Source organism: Neolamprologus brichardi, chromosome 23 (genome assembly GCF_056152115.1).
Source record: "Neolamprologus brichardi isolate AB-2024 chromosome 23, ASM5615211v1, whole genome shotgun sequence".
NCBI lineage: Eukaryota > Metazoa > Chordata > Actinopteri > Cichliformes > Cichlidae > Neolamprologus > Neolamprologus brichardi.
This window is the reverse complement of record NC_142125.1, coordinates 39,498,186-39,515,194: the sequence shown is the minus strand read 5'-3', so window position 1 is coordinate 39,515,194 and position 17,009 is coordinate 39,498,186. Positions and strand designations below refer to the sequence as shown.

Genomic DNA, 17,009 nt, shown 5'->3' with positions numbered 1-17,009 from the left:
ACTGCAACAGACACCAGTCAGACCTGGCAGTGGGGGTCAGAGCAGCCTGCAGGCCTGCTGATGCTGCTGTGCTGTCTGTGGCAGATGACAAAGGCAGAGCAAATAATCTGCGTTTTGCTCTATCAATTAAAATTAGCCTGAAAGGAGTTCTCAAACCCTCAGCGACCTGTACTTCACTTGTTTCTTACATAACCAATCAGCCTCAGTGGGCTGAAAGAGGCAGCGCACGTTTGTGTGTGTGTGTGTGTGTGTAAGAAATGTGGCACAAATATGACTCAAATGTATAAATGTAGCTCATCATCTGCGTTAAAGACCGTCTCGGGTTGAAATATGTTGTCCTTTACATGCTGCAAAACGAAGCGCTCACTGATACATATGCTCTACATACACACGACAATCTCTCGCTCACAAACAGCGCTGCCTAGTTAATTCAGGTCTAAATTTAACAAGGTGTCTGGGGAGCCGTGCTGGGAAGCAGAGAGCAGCTGAACATGATGGTGCATTATGGAGCTAACTAACCTGCTGTCAGACATTGCTCTTTGTGAGTTCATTTCTTAAAACTTCCTCAGGTAAAATATTCCTCAAATTACCACTTATAAAAAAAGATCCTTTCTGGAGGACAGAATTGTCCTGAGAAGGACGGGTTGGACACGGGTAAACACCAGATTAAACCAATGCGCAGAGTACAGCTTTAATTGCCGACTAGAAAAAGAGAAACCCAATTAAATTCAAAGGAAAATGCTGAATACATGTTTCTTTGTCAGGAAGTAGTTCAAATTAAATCTTCACACTGTGAATGTAGTAGATGATCTGAGTAATGGAAAGCGTATCTCTTTCAACGGTGTGTCTACAAAAGATCTAGGGACCCATTAGCTCTTCAAAGGATAGAGTCGGTTTGAAATAGTCCGCTTTTAGATAAAATAACATCGGCTAAAACCTGGAACTTTTAAGCTGCAATTAAGCAAGCTTAACTGCATTTCCTTTAATGGCCACTTGTTAAAAAAGTCTGTGCCTACACACTCTTGGTAAAAAGTTTAACGTTAGAGCAAAAATAAACACGGTTCATATCTGATTTTCAGCTCTAAAGTTTATTTTTCTCTTCACAACAACTGTGCAAAGGAGGATTTCTGAGGATGATGACTCATTTAAAATGCTTGGATGCTGACAATTATGCAGAGTCAGGCTTGGAAAGGCTGCTCTTTGTGACAGGTGGGTGCTGTCATACATGGGTGTAGTTGCCAGCTGTCCTCGAGGCTTCACCTCTGCTAAACTTGTGTCTCTGAACTTGACCTCGTCTCATAAACTCTCCTGTGATATTTATTTTGCATCCTTGGATATTCAAATGAATGATTAATATATTCATATAAATCTACACAGATTTGTCCACACTGGATATGACAGTAAGAGTTAGTAAAGCTCTGTTAACGTGTCCCTCTACAGCCTGTTGTTTCTTAGTTTCACCAGTGAAACTGAATTAAAAACAAAAGATAGCTGACATATTGTCGCCTAGGCAACCACCAAGCTCCCAGTGCCTACAGACATTCAGTAAAACATGCTGGTCATTGGATAGTTTGAATAAATACCTTTAACTAAATATCAACGTTTTCGACATGTCCTAGTTTACATTATTACACAGTTATTATGAGTGAACATGTCTAATATTTTTCCACTAAACAGTCGTCTTCTACTTTGGTTTGTTTGTAACAACCATTTATAAAAACTTGTGTTTTGCTTTTGTTTAATTTTTAACTGCAATTCTGGTCGAGTAGCTTTTATAGTGTTAATTCAACATGTACTACAAAATAAAATGACTTTTTTAAAGTACATTTGTGGGCATTTTATTTTGGAATTATCCAATCACAGCATCAAAGGCACAAAGCCTGTGATGTCATCAAAGGCACAAAGCTTATGATGACATCACATTCTGTCATTGGAAGGAGAAATTCAGCCAACTGTAGCGACTCTTTGGTGGCAGAACAACAAAACAACCTGTTTGTTAAAACCAAGATAAAGAAGACACAGAGACGCAGACGCTGAAGCAGACGCAGACGCAGAAGCATATAAAATGGCAGACGCACAGATGGAAGTGGTCGTGAGCCCAGAAATAACAGTTTTGCAAAGATCAGAAAGTGACCTCAAAAAACCCCAAACACCAAATCCTGAAACACGTCCTCTGGCACAAGTTCAAACAGAAGTGGTCGTGAAAGCCAAGAAAAAAAAGGGGAAAAAACAGAAAAGAGTGGCTGAAGAACCCAGACGACCGATTACTCGGGCGTATGCTCGGGCTCTTCTAGAAGCCCAAAACAACGTGGCTGATGGAAGCAACCTGAGAAATGAAGAAATGTCAGAAAACCCTGAAGGAACCTCTGAAATGGAAAACCCTGAATCCCTCCCTATGTCACAACCAAAGGAGACAGAGGCAAACATGAATAACGCCAGTGGACAAAACCCTGGGCCAAATGGAGGGACGTGGCAACACCAGCCCAATCCCAGATTTATACCCCATCATGGCCGAGTCCAGTATGATTCATGTTGTGAGATTGTTGCTCTCAGGCATCAACTACAAGTTTCCCAAAACCACCAGAACGAGCTTTACTGGAAACTGGTAGCTGCTAATAAGAGGGCTTCTTATTACCAGTCTAAGGTGACCAAACTTCATGCACAGATGATCGCCGACCAAAAACAGCATGAAGAAACAATTAAAGAGCTCATAGAGCAACTGGAGGAGGCTAATGATAATAATAAGCCTGATAAGAGCGAAACAGAGGTTCAAGAGGACAACCAAGCAGTTGTCATGCTGGATGACATGATCCGTGTCCTGCACGAAGACGTCAGCGACCCTACCACAGAGCAGTGTGTGGACTCTTCTACACAAACCACAGAGGCTTCACACACGGACTCTGTAGGTCTGAAGGAGGCTCAATTTGAAGTCCAATACAAGACTCAACAAGAGCAAACAGGAGCACTCCAACAACAGCTCCAAGAAGCTCAACACCAACTCAAGGAACAGGAAGATAAACATAGGCAGGAGCAGGAGACACTGAACATGGAAATCAGTGAGCTTAAATCCCAGCTGTGCTCCAACAAGGAGCTTCATGACATGAAAGTAGAGACTCTTTATCAAGAGTTGAAAGAAGTCAAAGCGTCCTACATTGACATCACACAGGAGCAAAATGAACAAAATTCCAACACAGCAAATGGAAAATCTGAGCTTCTGGTGGAGAAAGACACCAAAGAACAGGACAAGGAAGAAGAAGAGGACACCCTGACATCAACTGAGATGTCTCTGCATGACTCTCTACAACAAACAGAAGACAGAGAGAAAACCATAACTACCAATCCAGCTGAACTCGAAACTGAAGCCAAGACTGTGCCAGAGAAAAAACCCAAGAAGAAGAAGAAGAGGAACTGGCTGCGTCGGCTTTTCAGCTGTACCAGTCCACAGACAGACTGATTTACACAACTGTGGAAAAACTAAATAAATGCAAAAAAAAAAAGAAAAAAAAAAGGAAAACATAGATGTGTCATTATTTCATATAGATTTCAAATAACATACCATTTGATGTCAACATGTTTTAGTTGCATTTGCAGTGCTCGTGCTGTTATATTCTTATGATTCTGTTCATTTTATGAGTGTATTCTTCATCCTTGCTTCACATATTTACTGCTGCTTGATCAGCTTTAGTCCTGCTAGCATCAGCACAGCTAGAAACAGATCACACAGCAGAGAATCGGCCGTGCATCGGCCGATCTAAATGCACACGGAAACTAAAAATGAAAACATAGATAACTTAGCTGAACTTCATAGATCTGAAAGTTGACCAATGCATACATAGTGCTAAAAATCAGGTATCGTGAAAACACATTATTTTATATTATGCTGAAGTCAATTGTTGTCCTATTTTAAAACTATATCATATAATAAAGTCTGTTTTGAAGTTTGCTATGGTAACAAAAATATTTTAAGGCTTTTCAGATATACTGTAACTTCATAGGTATGAACCAGCAAAGCATTTTCATCATAAATATAAAACGTCATTAGGTAGATCTGTTCAAATACTCATTAACCCTTTAAGACCTACCATAGAACCAAGTCCGCCAGAGCTTATATTATATTTTTACATGCTGTAGAGCCATTTTTGGGAGCATTTCAAGTTGCTATACATCAATACAACCATTATAGCCCAGATTTTAATAATATGTCTGCATTAAGTGCATAGAAATTTCATAAATTGCAAAAAAGTGCAATAAACTACAAAAAAATTGAAAATCGTTTTTGTTTTTTTAACATATATTTCTAGTTAGAGAAATTTAAGAGGCTTATCCCTCAAAACTGTAAATACAAAAAAGTTGCACAAAATAGTTTCCCACCACAGGAAATTTATTTTGACTGTCTTCATAGTTTTATTTTTGAAATATACCAATTTCTATATACACTGCAGGAAAAATAAAAATAAATATAATGCAAATTTGCACAAAAGCAGCATATGCATCAAAATAAACTATTTCCAGCAGTGCAATATGAGTCCTAAGCATCCCAGAAACGACACAGAAAGTCATAAAGTCAAACATAACTTTTAAAAACACCAGTATAGGCTCATGAGGCCCTGATGGTAAAAAACTATATTTCCAGGCAATGACGTCACTTCCGGTTTCGGGCAAGTAATGGCGGACATGCGATCGTTCATGCTGACGTCTATTCCAACGTAGGAAGTGTTACAAACAGCTGATCGGATCGGCAAAGCGTGTTTCTGGAATATTATGTTTTTGTTCCTGCAAGTGCTTTTTATGCAGTTTTTGCAAAGCTATATGTGGAAGGAAACTGTGACCGAGGACAAGCTGATGGCATAAGATGTAAGTACAACTCCTCTGGTTTCATATGCAAAAAATTATTTTGCGCTAGCTTATGTGGTTGTAGAGCTACCGGGATTTAAAAACAGTTACGCAAAACGGAGCGTGCCCGCTCCGATCGGTTTTAAAGGGTTAACACAAATATCTGATCAGCCAATCACATGGCAGCAACTCAATCCAGGTCTAAAAGGTGAGGTCTAACAAAAACCTTTAAGAAAATATGAATCCATCTTAATCAGTCTTTAATTATGAAGCAATCACCTAACTCCCTCTGACAAACAGACCTGTGGCCAAATTTATAAACCATTTTTAACTTTTTCTAAGGTGAATATTGTCTGGCAGCAGGTGTCCTTCCCCTCCCAGATCTCGGTTCATATCTGATTTTCAGCTCTAAAGTTTATTTTTCTCTTCACAACAACTGTGCAAAGGATGATTTCTGAGGATGATGACTCATTTAAAATGCTTGGATGCTGACAATTATGCAGAGTCAGGCATGGAAAGGCTGCTCTTTGTGACAGGTGGGTGCTGTCATACATGGGTGTAGCTGCCAGCTGTCCTCGAGGCTTCACCTCTGCTAAACTCGTGTCTCTGAACTTGACCTCGTCTCATAAACTCTCCTGTGATATTTATTTTGCATCCTTGGTTATTCAAGCGAATGATTAATATATTCATATAAATCTACACAGATTTGTCCACACTGGATATGACAGTAAGAGTTAATAAAGCTCTGTTAACGTGTCCCTCTACAGCCTGTTGTTTCTTAGTTTCACCAGTGAAACTGAATTAAAAACAAAACATAGATGACATATTGTCGCCTAGGCAACCACCAAGCTCCCAGTGCCTACAGACATTCAGTAAAACATGCTGGTCATTGGATAGTTTGAATAAATACCTTTAACTAAACATCAACGTTTTCGACATGTCCTAGTTTACATTATTACACAGTTATTATGAGTGAACATGTCTAATATTTTTCCACTAAACAGTCGTTTTCTCCTTTGGTTTGTTTGTAACAACCATTTATAAAAACTTGTGTTTTGCTTTTGTTTAATTTTTAACTGCAATTCTGGTCGAGTAGCTTTTATAGTGTTAATTCAACATGTACTACAAAATAAAATGACTTTTTTAAAGTACATTTGTGGGCATTTTATTTTGGAATTATCCAATCACAGCATCAAAGGCACAAAGCCTGTGATGTCATCAAAGGCACAAAACTTGTGATGACATCACATTCTGTCATTGGAAGGAGAAATTCAGCCAACTGTAGCGACTCTTTGGTGGCAGAACAACAAAACAACCTGTTTGTTAAAACCAAGATAAAGAAGACACAGAGACGCTGACGCTGAAGCAGACGCAGACGCAGAAGCATATAAAATGGCAGACGCACAGATGGAAGTGGTCGTGAGCCCAGAAATAACAGTTTTGCAAAGATCAGAAAGTGACCTCAAAAAACCCCAAACACCAAATCCTGAAACACGTCCTCTGGCACAAGTTCAAACAGAAGTGGTTGTGAAAGCCAAGAAAAAAAAGGGGGAAAAACAGAAAAGAGTGGCTGAAGAACCCAGACGACCGATTACTCGGGCGTATGCTCGGGCTCTTCTAGAAGCCCAAAACAACGTGGCTGATGGAAGCAACCTGAGAAATGAAGAAATGTCAGGAAACCCTGAAGGAACCTCTGAAATGGAAAACCCTGAATCCCTCCCTATGTCACAACCAAAGGAGACAGAGGCAAACATGAATAACGCCAGTGGACAAAACCCTGGGCCAAATGGAGGGACGTGGCAACACCAGCCCAATCCCAGATTTATACCCCATCATGGCGGAGTCCAGTATGATTCATGTTGTGAGATTGTTGCTCTCAGGCATCAACTACAAGTTTCCCAAAACCACCAGAACGAGCTTTACTGGAAACTGGTAGCTGCTAATAAGAGGGCTTCTTATTACCAGTCTAAGGTGACCAAACTTCATGCACAGATGATCGCCGACCAAAAACAGCATGAAGAAACAATTAAAGAGCTCATAGAGCAACTGGAGGAGGCTAATGATAATAACAAGCCTGATAAGAGCGAAACAGAGGTTCAAGAGGACAACCAAGCAGTTGTCATGCTGGATGACATGATCCGTGTCCTGCACGAAGACGTCAGCGACCCTACCACAGAGCAGTGTGTGGACTCTTCTACACAAACCACAGAGGCTTCACACACGGACTCTGTAGGTCTGAAGGAGGCTCAATTTGAAGTCCAATACAAGACTCAACAAGAGCAAACAGGAACACTCCAACAACAGCTCCAAGAAGCTCAACACCAACTCAAGGAACAGGAAGATAAACATAGGCAGGAGCAGGAGACACTGAACATGGAAATCAGTGAGCTTAAATCCCAGCTCTGCTCCAACAAGGAGCTTCATGACATGAAAGTAGAGACTCTTTATCAAGAGTTGAAAGAAGTCAAAGCGTCCTACATTAACATCACACAGGAGCAAAATGAACAAAATTCCAACACAGCAAATGGAAAATCTGAGCTTCTGGTGGAGAAAGACACCAAAGAACAGGACAAGGAAGAAGAAGAGGACTCCCTGACATCAACTGAGATGTCTCTGCATGACTCTCTACAACAAACAGACGACAGAGAGAAAACCATAACTACCAATCCAGCTGAACTCGAAACTGAAGCCAAGACTGTGCCAGAGAAAAAACCCAAGAAGAAGAAGAAGAGGAACTGGCTGCGTCGGCTTTTCAGCTGTACCAGTCCACAGACAGACTGATTTACACAACTGTGGAAAAACTAAATAAATGCAAAAAAAAAAAAAAAAAAAAAAAAATGGAAAACATAGATGTGTCATTATTTCATATAGATTTCAAATAACATACCATTTGATGTCAACATGTTTTAGTTGCATTTGCAGTGCTTGTGCTGTTATATTCTTATGATTCTGTGCATTTTATGAGTATATCCTTCAGCCTTGCTTCACATATTTACTGCTGCTTGATCAGCTTTAGTCCTGCTAGCATCAGCACAGGTAGAAACAGATCACACAGCAGAGAATCGGCCGTGCATCGGCCGATCTAAATGCAAATGGAAACTAAAAATGAAAACATAGATAACTTAGCTGAACTTCATAGATCTGAAAGTTGACCAATGCATACATAGTGCTAAAAATCAGGTATCGTGAAAACACATTATTTTATATTATGCTAAAGTCAATTGTTGTCCTATTTTAAAACTATATCATATAATAAAGTCTGTTTTGAAGTTTACTATGGTAAAAAAACATATTTTAAGGCTTTTCAGATATACTGTAACTTCATAGGTATGAACCAGCAAAGCATTTTCATCATCAATATAGAACTTCATTAGGTAGATCTGTTCAAATACTCATTAATGCAAATATCTGATCAGCCAATCACATGGCAGCAACTCAAGCCAGGTCTAAAAGGTGAGGTCTAAAAAGAACCTTTAAGAAAATATGAATCCATCTTAATCAGTCTTTAATTATGAAGCAATCACCTAACTCCCTCTGACAAACAGACCTATGACCAAATTTATAAACCATTTTTAACTTTTTCCAAGGTGAATATTGTCTGGCAGCAGGTGCCCTTCCCCTCCCAGATCTCGGTTCATATCTGATTTTCAGCTCTAAAGTTTATTTTCCTCTTCATAACAACTGTGCAAAGGAGGATTTCTGAGGATGATGACTCATTTAAAATGCTTGGATGCTGACAATTATGCAGAGTCAGGCATGGAAAGGCTGCTCTTTGTGACAGGTGGGTGCTGTCATACATGGGTGTAGCTGCCAGCTGTCCTCGAGGCTTCACCTCTGCTAAACTCGTGTCTCTGAACTTGACCTCGTCTCATAAACTCTCCTGTGATATTTATTTTGCATCCTTGGATATTCAAATGAATGATTAATATATTCATATAAATCTACACAGATTTGTCCACACTGGATATGACAGTAAGAGTTAGTAAAGCTCTGTTAACGTGTCCCTCTACAGCCTGTTGTTTCTTAGTTTCACCAGTGAAACTGAATTAAAAACAAAAGATAGCTGACATATTGTCGCCTAGGCAACCACCAAGCTCCCAGTGCCTACAGACATTCAGTAAAACATGCTGGTCATTGGATAGTTTGAATAAATACCTTTAACTAAATATCAACGTTTTCGACATGTCCTAGTTTACATTATTACACAGTTATTATGAGTGAACATGTCTAATATTTTTCCACTAAACAGTCGTCTTCTACTTTGGTTTGTTTGTAACAACCATTTATAAAAACTTGTGTTTTGCTTTTGTTTAATTTTTAACTGCAATTCTGGTCGAGTAGCTTTTATAGTGTTAATTCAACATGTACTACAAAATAAAATGACTTTTTTAAAGTACATTTGTGGGCATTTTATTTTGGAATTATCCAATCACAGCATCAAAGGCACAAAGCCTGTGATGTCATCAAAGGCACAAAACTTGTGATGACATCACATTCTGTCATTGGAAGGAGAAATTCAGCCAACTGTAGCGACTCTTTGGTGGCAGAACAACAAAACAACCTGTTTGTTAAAACCAAGATAAAGAAGACACAGAGAGAAGCAGACGCAGACGCTGAAGCAGACGCAGACGCAGAAGGATATAAAATGGCAGACGCACAGATGGAAGTGGTCGTGAGCCCAGAAATAACAGTTTTGCAAAGATCAGAAAATGACCTCAAAAAACCCCAAACACCAAATCCTGAAACACGTCCTCTGGCACAAGTTCAAACAGAAGTGGTCGTGAAAGCCAAGAAAAAAAAGGGGAAAAAACAGAAAAGAGTGGCTGAAGAACCCAGACGACCGATTACTCGGGCGTATGCTCGGGCTCTTCTAGAAGCCCAAAACAACGTGGCTGATGGAAGCAACCTGAGAAATGAAGAAATGTCAGGAAACCCTGAAGGAACCTCTGAAATGGAAAACGCTGAATCCCTCCCTGTGTCACAACCAAAGGACGACGTGAATATGGAGACAGAGGCAAACATGAATAACGCCAGTGGACAAAACCCTGGGCCAAATGGAGGGACGTGGCAACACCAGCCCAATCCCAGATTTATACCCCATCATGGCCGAGTCCAGTATGATTCATGTTGTGAGATTGTTGCTCTCAGGCATCAACTACAAGTTTCCCAAAACCACCAGAACGAGCTTTACTGGAAACTGGTAGCTGCTAATAAGAGGGCTTCTTATTACCAGTCTAAGGTGACCAAACTTCATGCACAGATGATCGCCGACCAACAACAGCATGAAGAAACAATTAAAGAGCTCATAGAGCAACTGGAGGCTAATGATAATAATAAGCCTGATAAGAGCAAAACAGAGGTTCAAGAGGACAACCAAGCAGTTGTCATGCTGGATGACATGATCCTTGTCCTGCACGAAGACGTCAGCGACCCTACCACAGAGCAGTGTGTGGACTCTTCTACACAAACCACAGAGGCTTCACACACGGACTCTGTAGGTCTGAAGGAGGCTCAATTTGAAGTCCAATACAAGACTCAACAAGAGCAAACAGGAGCACTCCAACAACAGCTCCTAGAAGCTCAACACCAACTCAAGGAACAGGAAGATAAACATAGGCAGGACCAGGAGACACTGAACATGGAAATCAGTGAGCTTAAATCCCAGCTCTGCTCCAACAAGGAGCTTCATGACATGAAAGTAGAGACTCTTTATCAAGAGTTGGAAGAAGTCAAAGCGTCCTACATTAACATCACACAGGAGCAAAACGAACAAAATTCCAACACAGCAAATGGAAAATCTGAGCTTCTGGTGGAAAAAGACACCAAAGAACAGGACAAGGAAGAAGAAGAGGACTCCCTGACATCAACTGAGATGTCTCTGCATGACTCTCTACAACAAACAGAAGACAGAGAGAAAACCATAACTACCAATCCAGCTGAACTCGAAACTGAAGCCAAGACTGTGCCAGAGAAAAAACCCAAGAAGAAGAAGAAGAGGAACTGGCTGCGTCGGCTTTTCAGCTGTACCAGTCCACAGACAGACTGATTTACACAACTGTGGAAAAACTAAATAAATGCAAAAAAAAAAAAAAAGAAAAAAAAAAAGGAAAACATAGATGTGTCATTATTTCATATAGATTTCAAATAACATACCATTTGATGTCAACATGTTTTAGTTGCATTTGCAGTGCTTGTGCTGTTATATTCTTATGATTCTGTTCATTTTATGAGTATATCCTTCAGCCTTGCTTCACATATTTACTGCTGCTTGATCAGCTTTAGTCCTGCTAGCATCAGCACAGGTAGAAACAGATCACACAGCAGAGAATCGGCCGATCTAAATGCACTTGGAAACTAAAAATGAAAACATTGATAACTTAGCTGAACTTCATAGATCTGAAAGTTGACCAATGCATACATAGTGCTAAAAATCAGGTATCGTGAAAACATTATTTTATATTATGCTGAAGTCAACTGTTGGGCGATCGTGGCTCAAGAGTTTAGAGTTCGCCTTGTGATCGGAAGGCTCGGACAGTCTCGGTCGTTGTGTCCTTGGGCAAGACACTTCACCTGCCGCCTACTGGTGTTGGCCAGAAGGGCCGTTGGCGCGATATGGCAGCCTCGCTTCTGTCAGTCTGCCCCAGGGCAGCTGTGGCTACAACTGTAGCTGCCTCCACCAGTGTGTGAATGGGTGGATGACTGGACTGTAAAGCGCTTTGGGGTCCCTAGGGGGACTAGTAAAAGTGCTATACAAATACAGGCCATTTACCATTCATAGTTTTATTTTTGAAATACACCAATTTTTATATACTGCAGGAAAAACGAAAATAAATAGTATAATGCAAATTTGCACAAAAGCAGCATATGCATCAAAATAAACTATTTCCAGCAGTGCAATTTGAGTCCTAAGCATCCCAGAAATGACACAGAAAGTCATAAAGTCAAACATAACTTTTAAAAACACCAGTATAGGCTCATGAGGCCCTGATGGCGAAAAACTACATTTCTGGGAAATGACGTCACTTCCGGTTTCGGGCAGGTAATGGCGGACATCCGATAGTTCGTGCTGATGTCTATTCCAACGTAGGAAGTGTTACAAACAGCTGATCGGATCGGCAAAGCGTGTTTCTGGAATATTATGGTTTTGTTGCTGCAAGCGCTTTTTATGCAGTTTTTGCAAAGCTATATGTGGAAGGAAACTGTGACCGAGGACAAGCTGATGGCATAAGATGTAAGTACAACTCCTCTGGTTTCATATGCAAAAAATTTTTTTGCACTAGCTTATGTGGTTGCAGAGCTACCGGGATTTAAAAATAGTTATGCAAAACAGAGCGTGCCCGCTCCGATCGGTTTTAAAGGGTTAACACAAATATCTGATCAGCCAATCACATGGCAGCAACTCAATCCAGGTCTAAAAGGTGAGGTCTAAAAAAGAAAAAAAACCTTTAAGAAAATATGAGTCCATCTTAATCAGTCTTTAATTATGAAGCAATCGCCCAACTCCCTCTGACAAACAGACCTGTGGCCAAATTTATAAACCATTTTTAACTTTTTCCAAGCTGAATATTGTCTGGCAGCAGGTGCCCTTCCCCTCCCAGATCTCGTCAAGGACAATTACAGCAGCTATTACAAACATTATAAGCAGAATAAACCATCAAACTAAACATTTCTCCTCCTTGATATTCTTCATCCAAATCCGTGCCTCCCTGGTCCTCATTTGACATAAGCCAAGTACTCCCACCTGACATCTGCTCCCCACGCGTGTGACACTGTGTCGAGGTACGCGTGTCTATGCGAAAACCAAATTATAAGCCAGTGATTGTCTGAAACCAGCAGGGGTGTTCATGTGCAACAGGACACATCCATGGTCAGCAGAGCATTAGTGAGTTGTGGGGGATAGCTGTTAAATGGACCAGCATAACCAAACAGCCTCAAACACAAAGTAAAAACACAGCTACTCTGCATCAGAAGCTTTGTATCCTGAAAGGACAAAATTGGTAAATACACGGACACACAAACACGTGAGCACGCACACTTTCATACCAGTGAGTTGGACCTGAGCCATATAATTTCCACTGATGGCGTAGTCGGTGCTCGGTGTTTGACACTCGTAGAAGCCAGCATCCGTCAACTTCACCTCAGCAATCTTCAGCTCCACCTCGTTGTCTTGGAGACGCACCACTGAAATATCGCCAGACGCCACGCGCTTGCTGTAAGTCTGGTCAGAGTAGCGAGAGTCGAAAGAGGAGATTATCTTTGTCTTCTGCCCTTTTGCGTCCTTTAACATATTCCACTCAAAATCCTGCAGAGGGATACAAACAATCCGAGTGTTAAGTGGATGCACACACATAAATACAGGTGGAGTAAATTAGAAACACTGGGCTGGAGTAATGGGGTCACCAACCAAAATATTCAGCTTAATGGGAGTACAGTCTTTAGTGGCTTGTGAGCCAATAATGTAAGAGACTTTGATTCCATTACAAAGTGCCTTAAAAGTATACTTCCATTCACTTTTTCCTTTATATGCAAGAACCCCAGAGGACGAAATCTGACCCTCAGTGACAGTGCTATTAGCAACTGCAAATAAACAGAATATACTCATACTCTCCAGAGGATCAACTCTTTTAATTCTAGGCTAAACCAACAACTTGGAGGAAAAGATACAGTGGAACCCCGATTTACGAAACTAATTCGTTCCCGAGGGTCTTTCGTAATTCGAAGCACCTGTCGCGCGTTTGACTGAGGCGATGCTGAACGATAGGCTATAGGCTAATTGCTAACTAGAACAACAATACCTCGTTCAAGTGAAACAGCGAAGCACAAGTACGGAAGCCAAGGGGTTGTCACATAATTCGGAAGGCATTGTGGGCATTGTAGGCTCAGCCAATCAGAGCCAGCGGATTCCTTACTCGGGCATTTTGCCGTAACACGGGCAAAAATATTGCCGTTCAGTGCCTTCGTAACTTGAATTTTTCGTGAAACGGGGTATTTGTAAGTCGGGGTTGAACTATATTTGAAAACAGACGGGCAGATTTACACAGATGACCAACCATCTTTCAGCGGACCTCCATAAGATTGATTTTTGTGCTTATGATACTGGATTTACAGTTAAAGTATTTAAATATGAATTCTTAGCTGTGTCCATGAGCAAGACTAACAGGTTGCACAAATATTCACTGGATTTGACATATTCATTTAAATTTCTCAACATAGCTTCGGGTCAGTCTCGTCTACGGCATTCTTCTCAAAGAAACAGATACAGCACTCTGCCAAATTCTTCAGTCACCCCTCATTTCTTTATATTCATGTATTTTTTTAATAATAGTTCTCCAGGCTTTCGGAAAGTGTTTGACAAGAAACACTGGCTAACACCATTGGACACTGGCTAACACCATTGGACACTGGCTAACACCATTGGACACTGGCTAACACCATTGGACACTGGCTAACACCATTGGACACTGGCTAACACCATTGGACACTGGCTAACACCATTGGACACTGGCTAACACCATTGGACACTGGCTAACACCATTGGACACTGGCTAACACCATTGGACACTGGCTAACACCATTGGACACTGGCTAATCAAGGTAGAAGTCCAGTTCTTGTACCTGACTACTTTAGGAAACAGGATTTTTTTTTAAAAGATGTTACATAACATTGACCAGAATGTCACATCAAGTATTGACTTTAAAGCTTGTTAGAATTATTCAAACTCTGTTTTTCCTATATACTGTATTTTTATGCAAGTTTCCACATGTTTCAGTAAAGTGCCACACCCATTATCACCTATTAAATGAAGGGAGGCTCAAGACTTTTGTACAAAAATTTATGTATCAATCCTCAGCTAACAATAGCCCGACTACAAATCCATTATTTACCTTTTTTTGAGCCATAATTCCTAAAAGTTTACAATATTCAGTTATTTTGGGGGTGGAGAAGTACATTTAATTAATAAAAAAAAAACTAACAAAAGAAAATACATCTCATTAACTATATTCATGCAGAAGAAAATTGACAATTGCATCATTTCAAAGTGTAACCCATCTGTCAGACAAAGCTTCAAGACTGGTGTGTGTGTGTGTGTGTGTGTGTGTGTGTGTGTGTGTGTGTGTGTGTGTGTGTGTGTGTTGGGGAAATGACCTGCTCACTAGGTCCTGTGTATTCTTTGACATCACATCTGATGGAGACTGGCTGGCCCTCCACCCGGATTAATGGACCAGGAGGCACCGTCACCACACGGGCCGAGCACCCACCTTGAAGGACAGAGAAAACATTTTATACGATTAAAAGTCTATAACAGGAAAAATAATATTTGGAGGCTTAGTTGGAATCCAAAACCTCTAAGATGAAAGAAAATTCACCCTTATGTGAAGTAAAATAGAATTTACATGAAGAATAAACTGTATTTGCATAAATTCTGCAAGAAAAATGTTTAAGAGGGAGCAAGCTACAAGTCTGACAACCAATTAACAAAAAAGAAGAAAGATTTTACCAATTGAAGTTGCCTTTTTAAAGGCAAACAAAACAGAGACCGAGGCACAGATACAGGTCTTGTTGGAACTTGAGTGAAGTGCTGACGTTATTGACGATGACGGTGCTGAAACCTGAATTGCACTCTCTCCACACACATGTACTTCTATACACGCTCACACCCACATCATTTTCTCTGGCACGAACACCAACCGCTGGTTATGACAGCCCTCCAGCAGCTTTCAGAGAAGGAAGAAAACAACAGCGAGAGGCTGAGACTTATATGCGCCTCTTTAATTTAGCTTCAATTGCGTACCAGATCATTAGTGCTGTTTGGTTACATTGTAAGACTTCTTGTATCAAATCAAACCATCTGCATTTCATTCCTCCTTCGGCGAAGTGTTCGACTCTTGAATTCCAGCTGGGTACGAGCGTGTAGCAACACAGCCGAACTGACGGAGCTGTGTACAGTTACACGATACTGTGCTTTCTGGTTGGTGAGGCGCGGTCCACACTCCAATTAATCCCGGCATCATCAAGCTAGTTTTAATGAGCCACACTCATCCGCACATTATCTTCAATGTAGGGTAAATAATAATATGGTAAAGTAAGTAACACCCAGATATGAAAGCTGATACTGAACATGCAGTCAGTCTATTTGTACTACAGTGTCAATTTAATGTCGACTCTCCTTTTGGAAATTCCATTTTTGCCTCGTGCCAGGTGTCAGACAAATACGACAACAATACAGACATCACAGTTACAGGCATTAAAGACGGCTCAAACACAACACCCACGTCTTATCATACTTCAACTTTGTTTGTTCAACAGAGTTATACTACAAGCTATAAAAGACCTCAGGGCACGAGATGTTCACAAAGGTGGAGGCCCCGTGCCTCCGTCCTGATGGTAGTGAAGTGTAATCACCATAAAGCAAGTGCGATACGTCACTGAGGATGTCTCGCCACCTTCACACCACTCATGTCTACTGAAGCTATCACATGTAGGTCGTGTCCAAATTCATGGGCTGCATCCTCCTGAGGCCGCATTTGTAGACCGATTACGTCACAGCGACGTGCCGAAGGCTGTCCAAATTCGTAGACTCCTCCGAATGCAGCCGACAAATGCGTCCTCTTTTTCCCCGAATTTGAAGGATGGGTCGGGTGTGTCCTTCTTGGCCCACCATATCCCAGAATTCATAGCGCGGCCCAGCCAAGCTCCAGTTTCCAGCAATGGCGGCCGCTACTAAGTTTTAAAATTACTCTTATTAATCTTTCTGGGCCACAAAATAAACTTTAAACATATTTTCAGGCGAGAATGTGGGTTAGCTCGTTGATAATTAACAATGAACACAAAAAACGGAGAAAGATTTCGGGGTCCATTTTCGATTTTCGTGCCGTGGCGCTGACAACCGGAAATACTCTGAATTAAGGGCGGGAGTAGATCGAGAAGGCTAGACCGTCCAATTCCATAGCCCTTTACTTCCGGTCTACCCGACCTCCTGAGGACCCAGCCCACGTAGACCGCGAAGGCCGGGTCCTCAGGAGGATGCAGCCCATGAATTTGGACACGACCGTAGTGTCTGCCCCTGCGCACAATCCCATTGAGTGTTGTTCTTCTTCTCTACAGATGGTGAAAATGCCATGAAAAACATCGTGTACCACAGCGGTCCCCAACCCCCGGGCCTCGGACCGGTACC

At 41.1% G+C, this 17,009-nt stretch overlaps 1 protein-coding gene across 1 annotated transcript in view; it reads right to left on the bottom strand.

Annotated features, from left to right (window-relative positions):
- ptgfrnb (prostaglandin F2 receptor inhibitor b) overlaps positions 1-17,009 on the bottom strand; it is a 99,460-nt gene that overhangs the window by 76,772 nt on the left and 5,679 nt on the right. Inside the window, exons 2-3 of the mRNA XM_087836279.1 lie at positions 14,981-15,093; positions 12,877-13,135 (exon numbers count right to left, since the gene is read on the bottom strand). Of these exons, the coding sequence (XP_087692405.1) occupies positions 12,877-13,135; positions 14,981-15,093 (372 nt within the window). The remainder of the gene's footprint in view (positions 1-12,876; positions 13,136-14,980; positions 15,094-17,009) is intronic.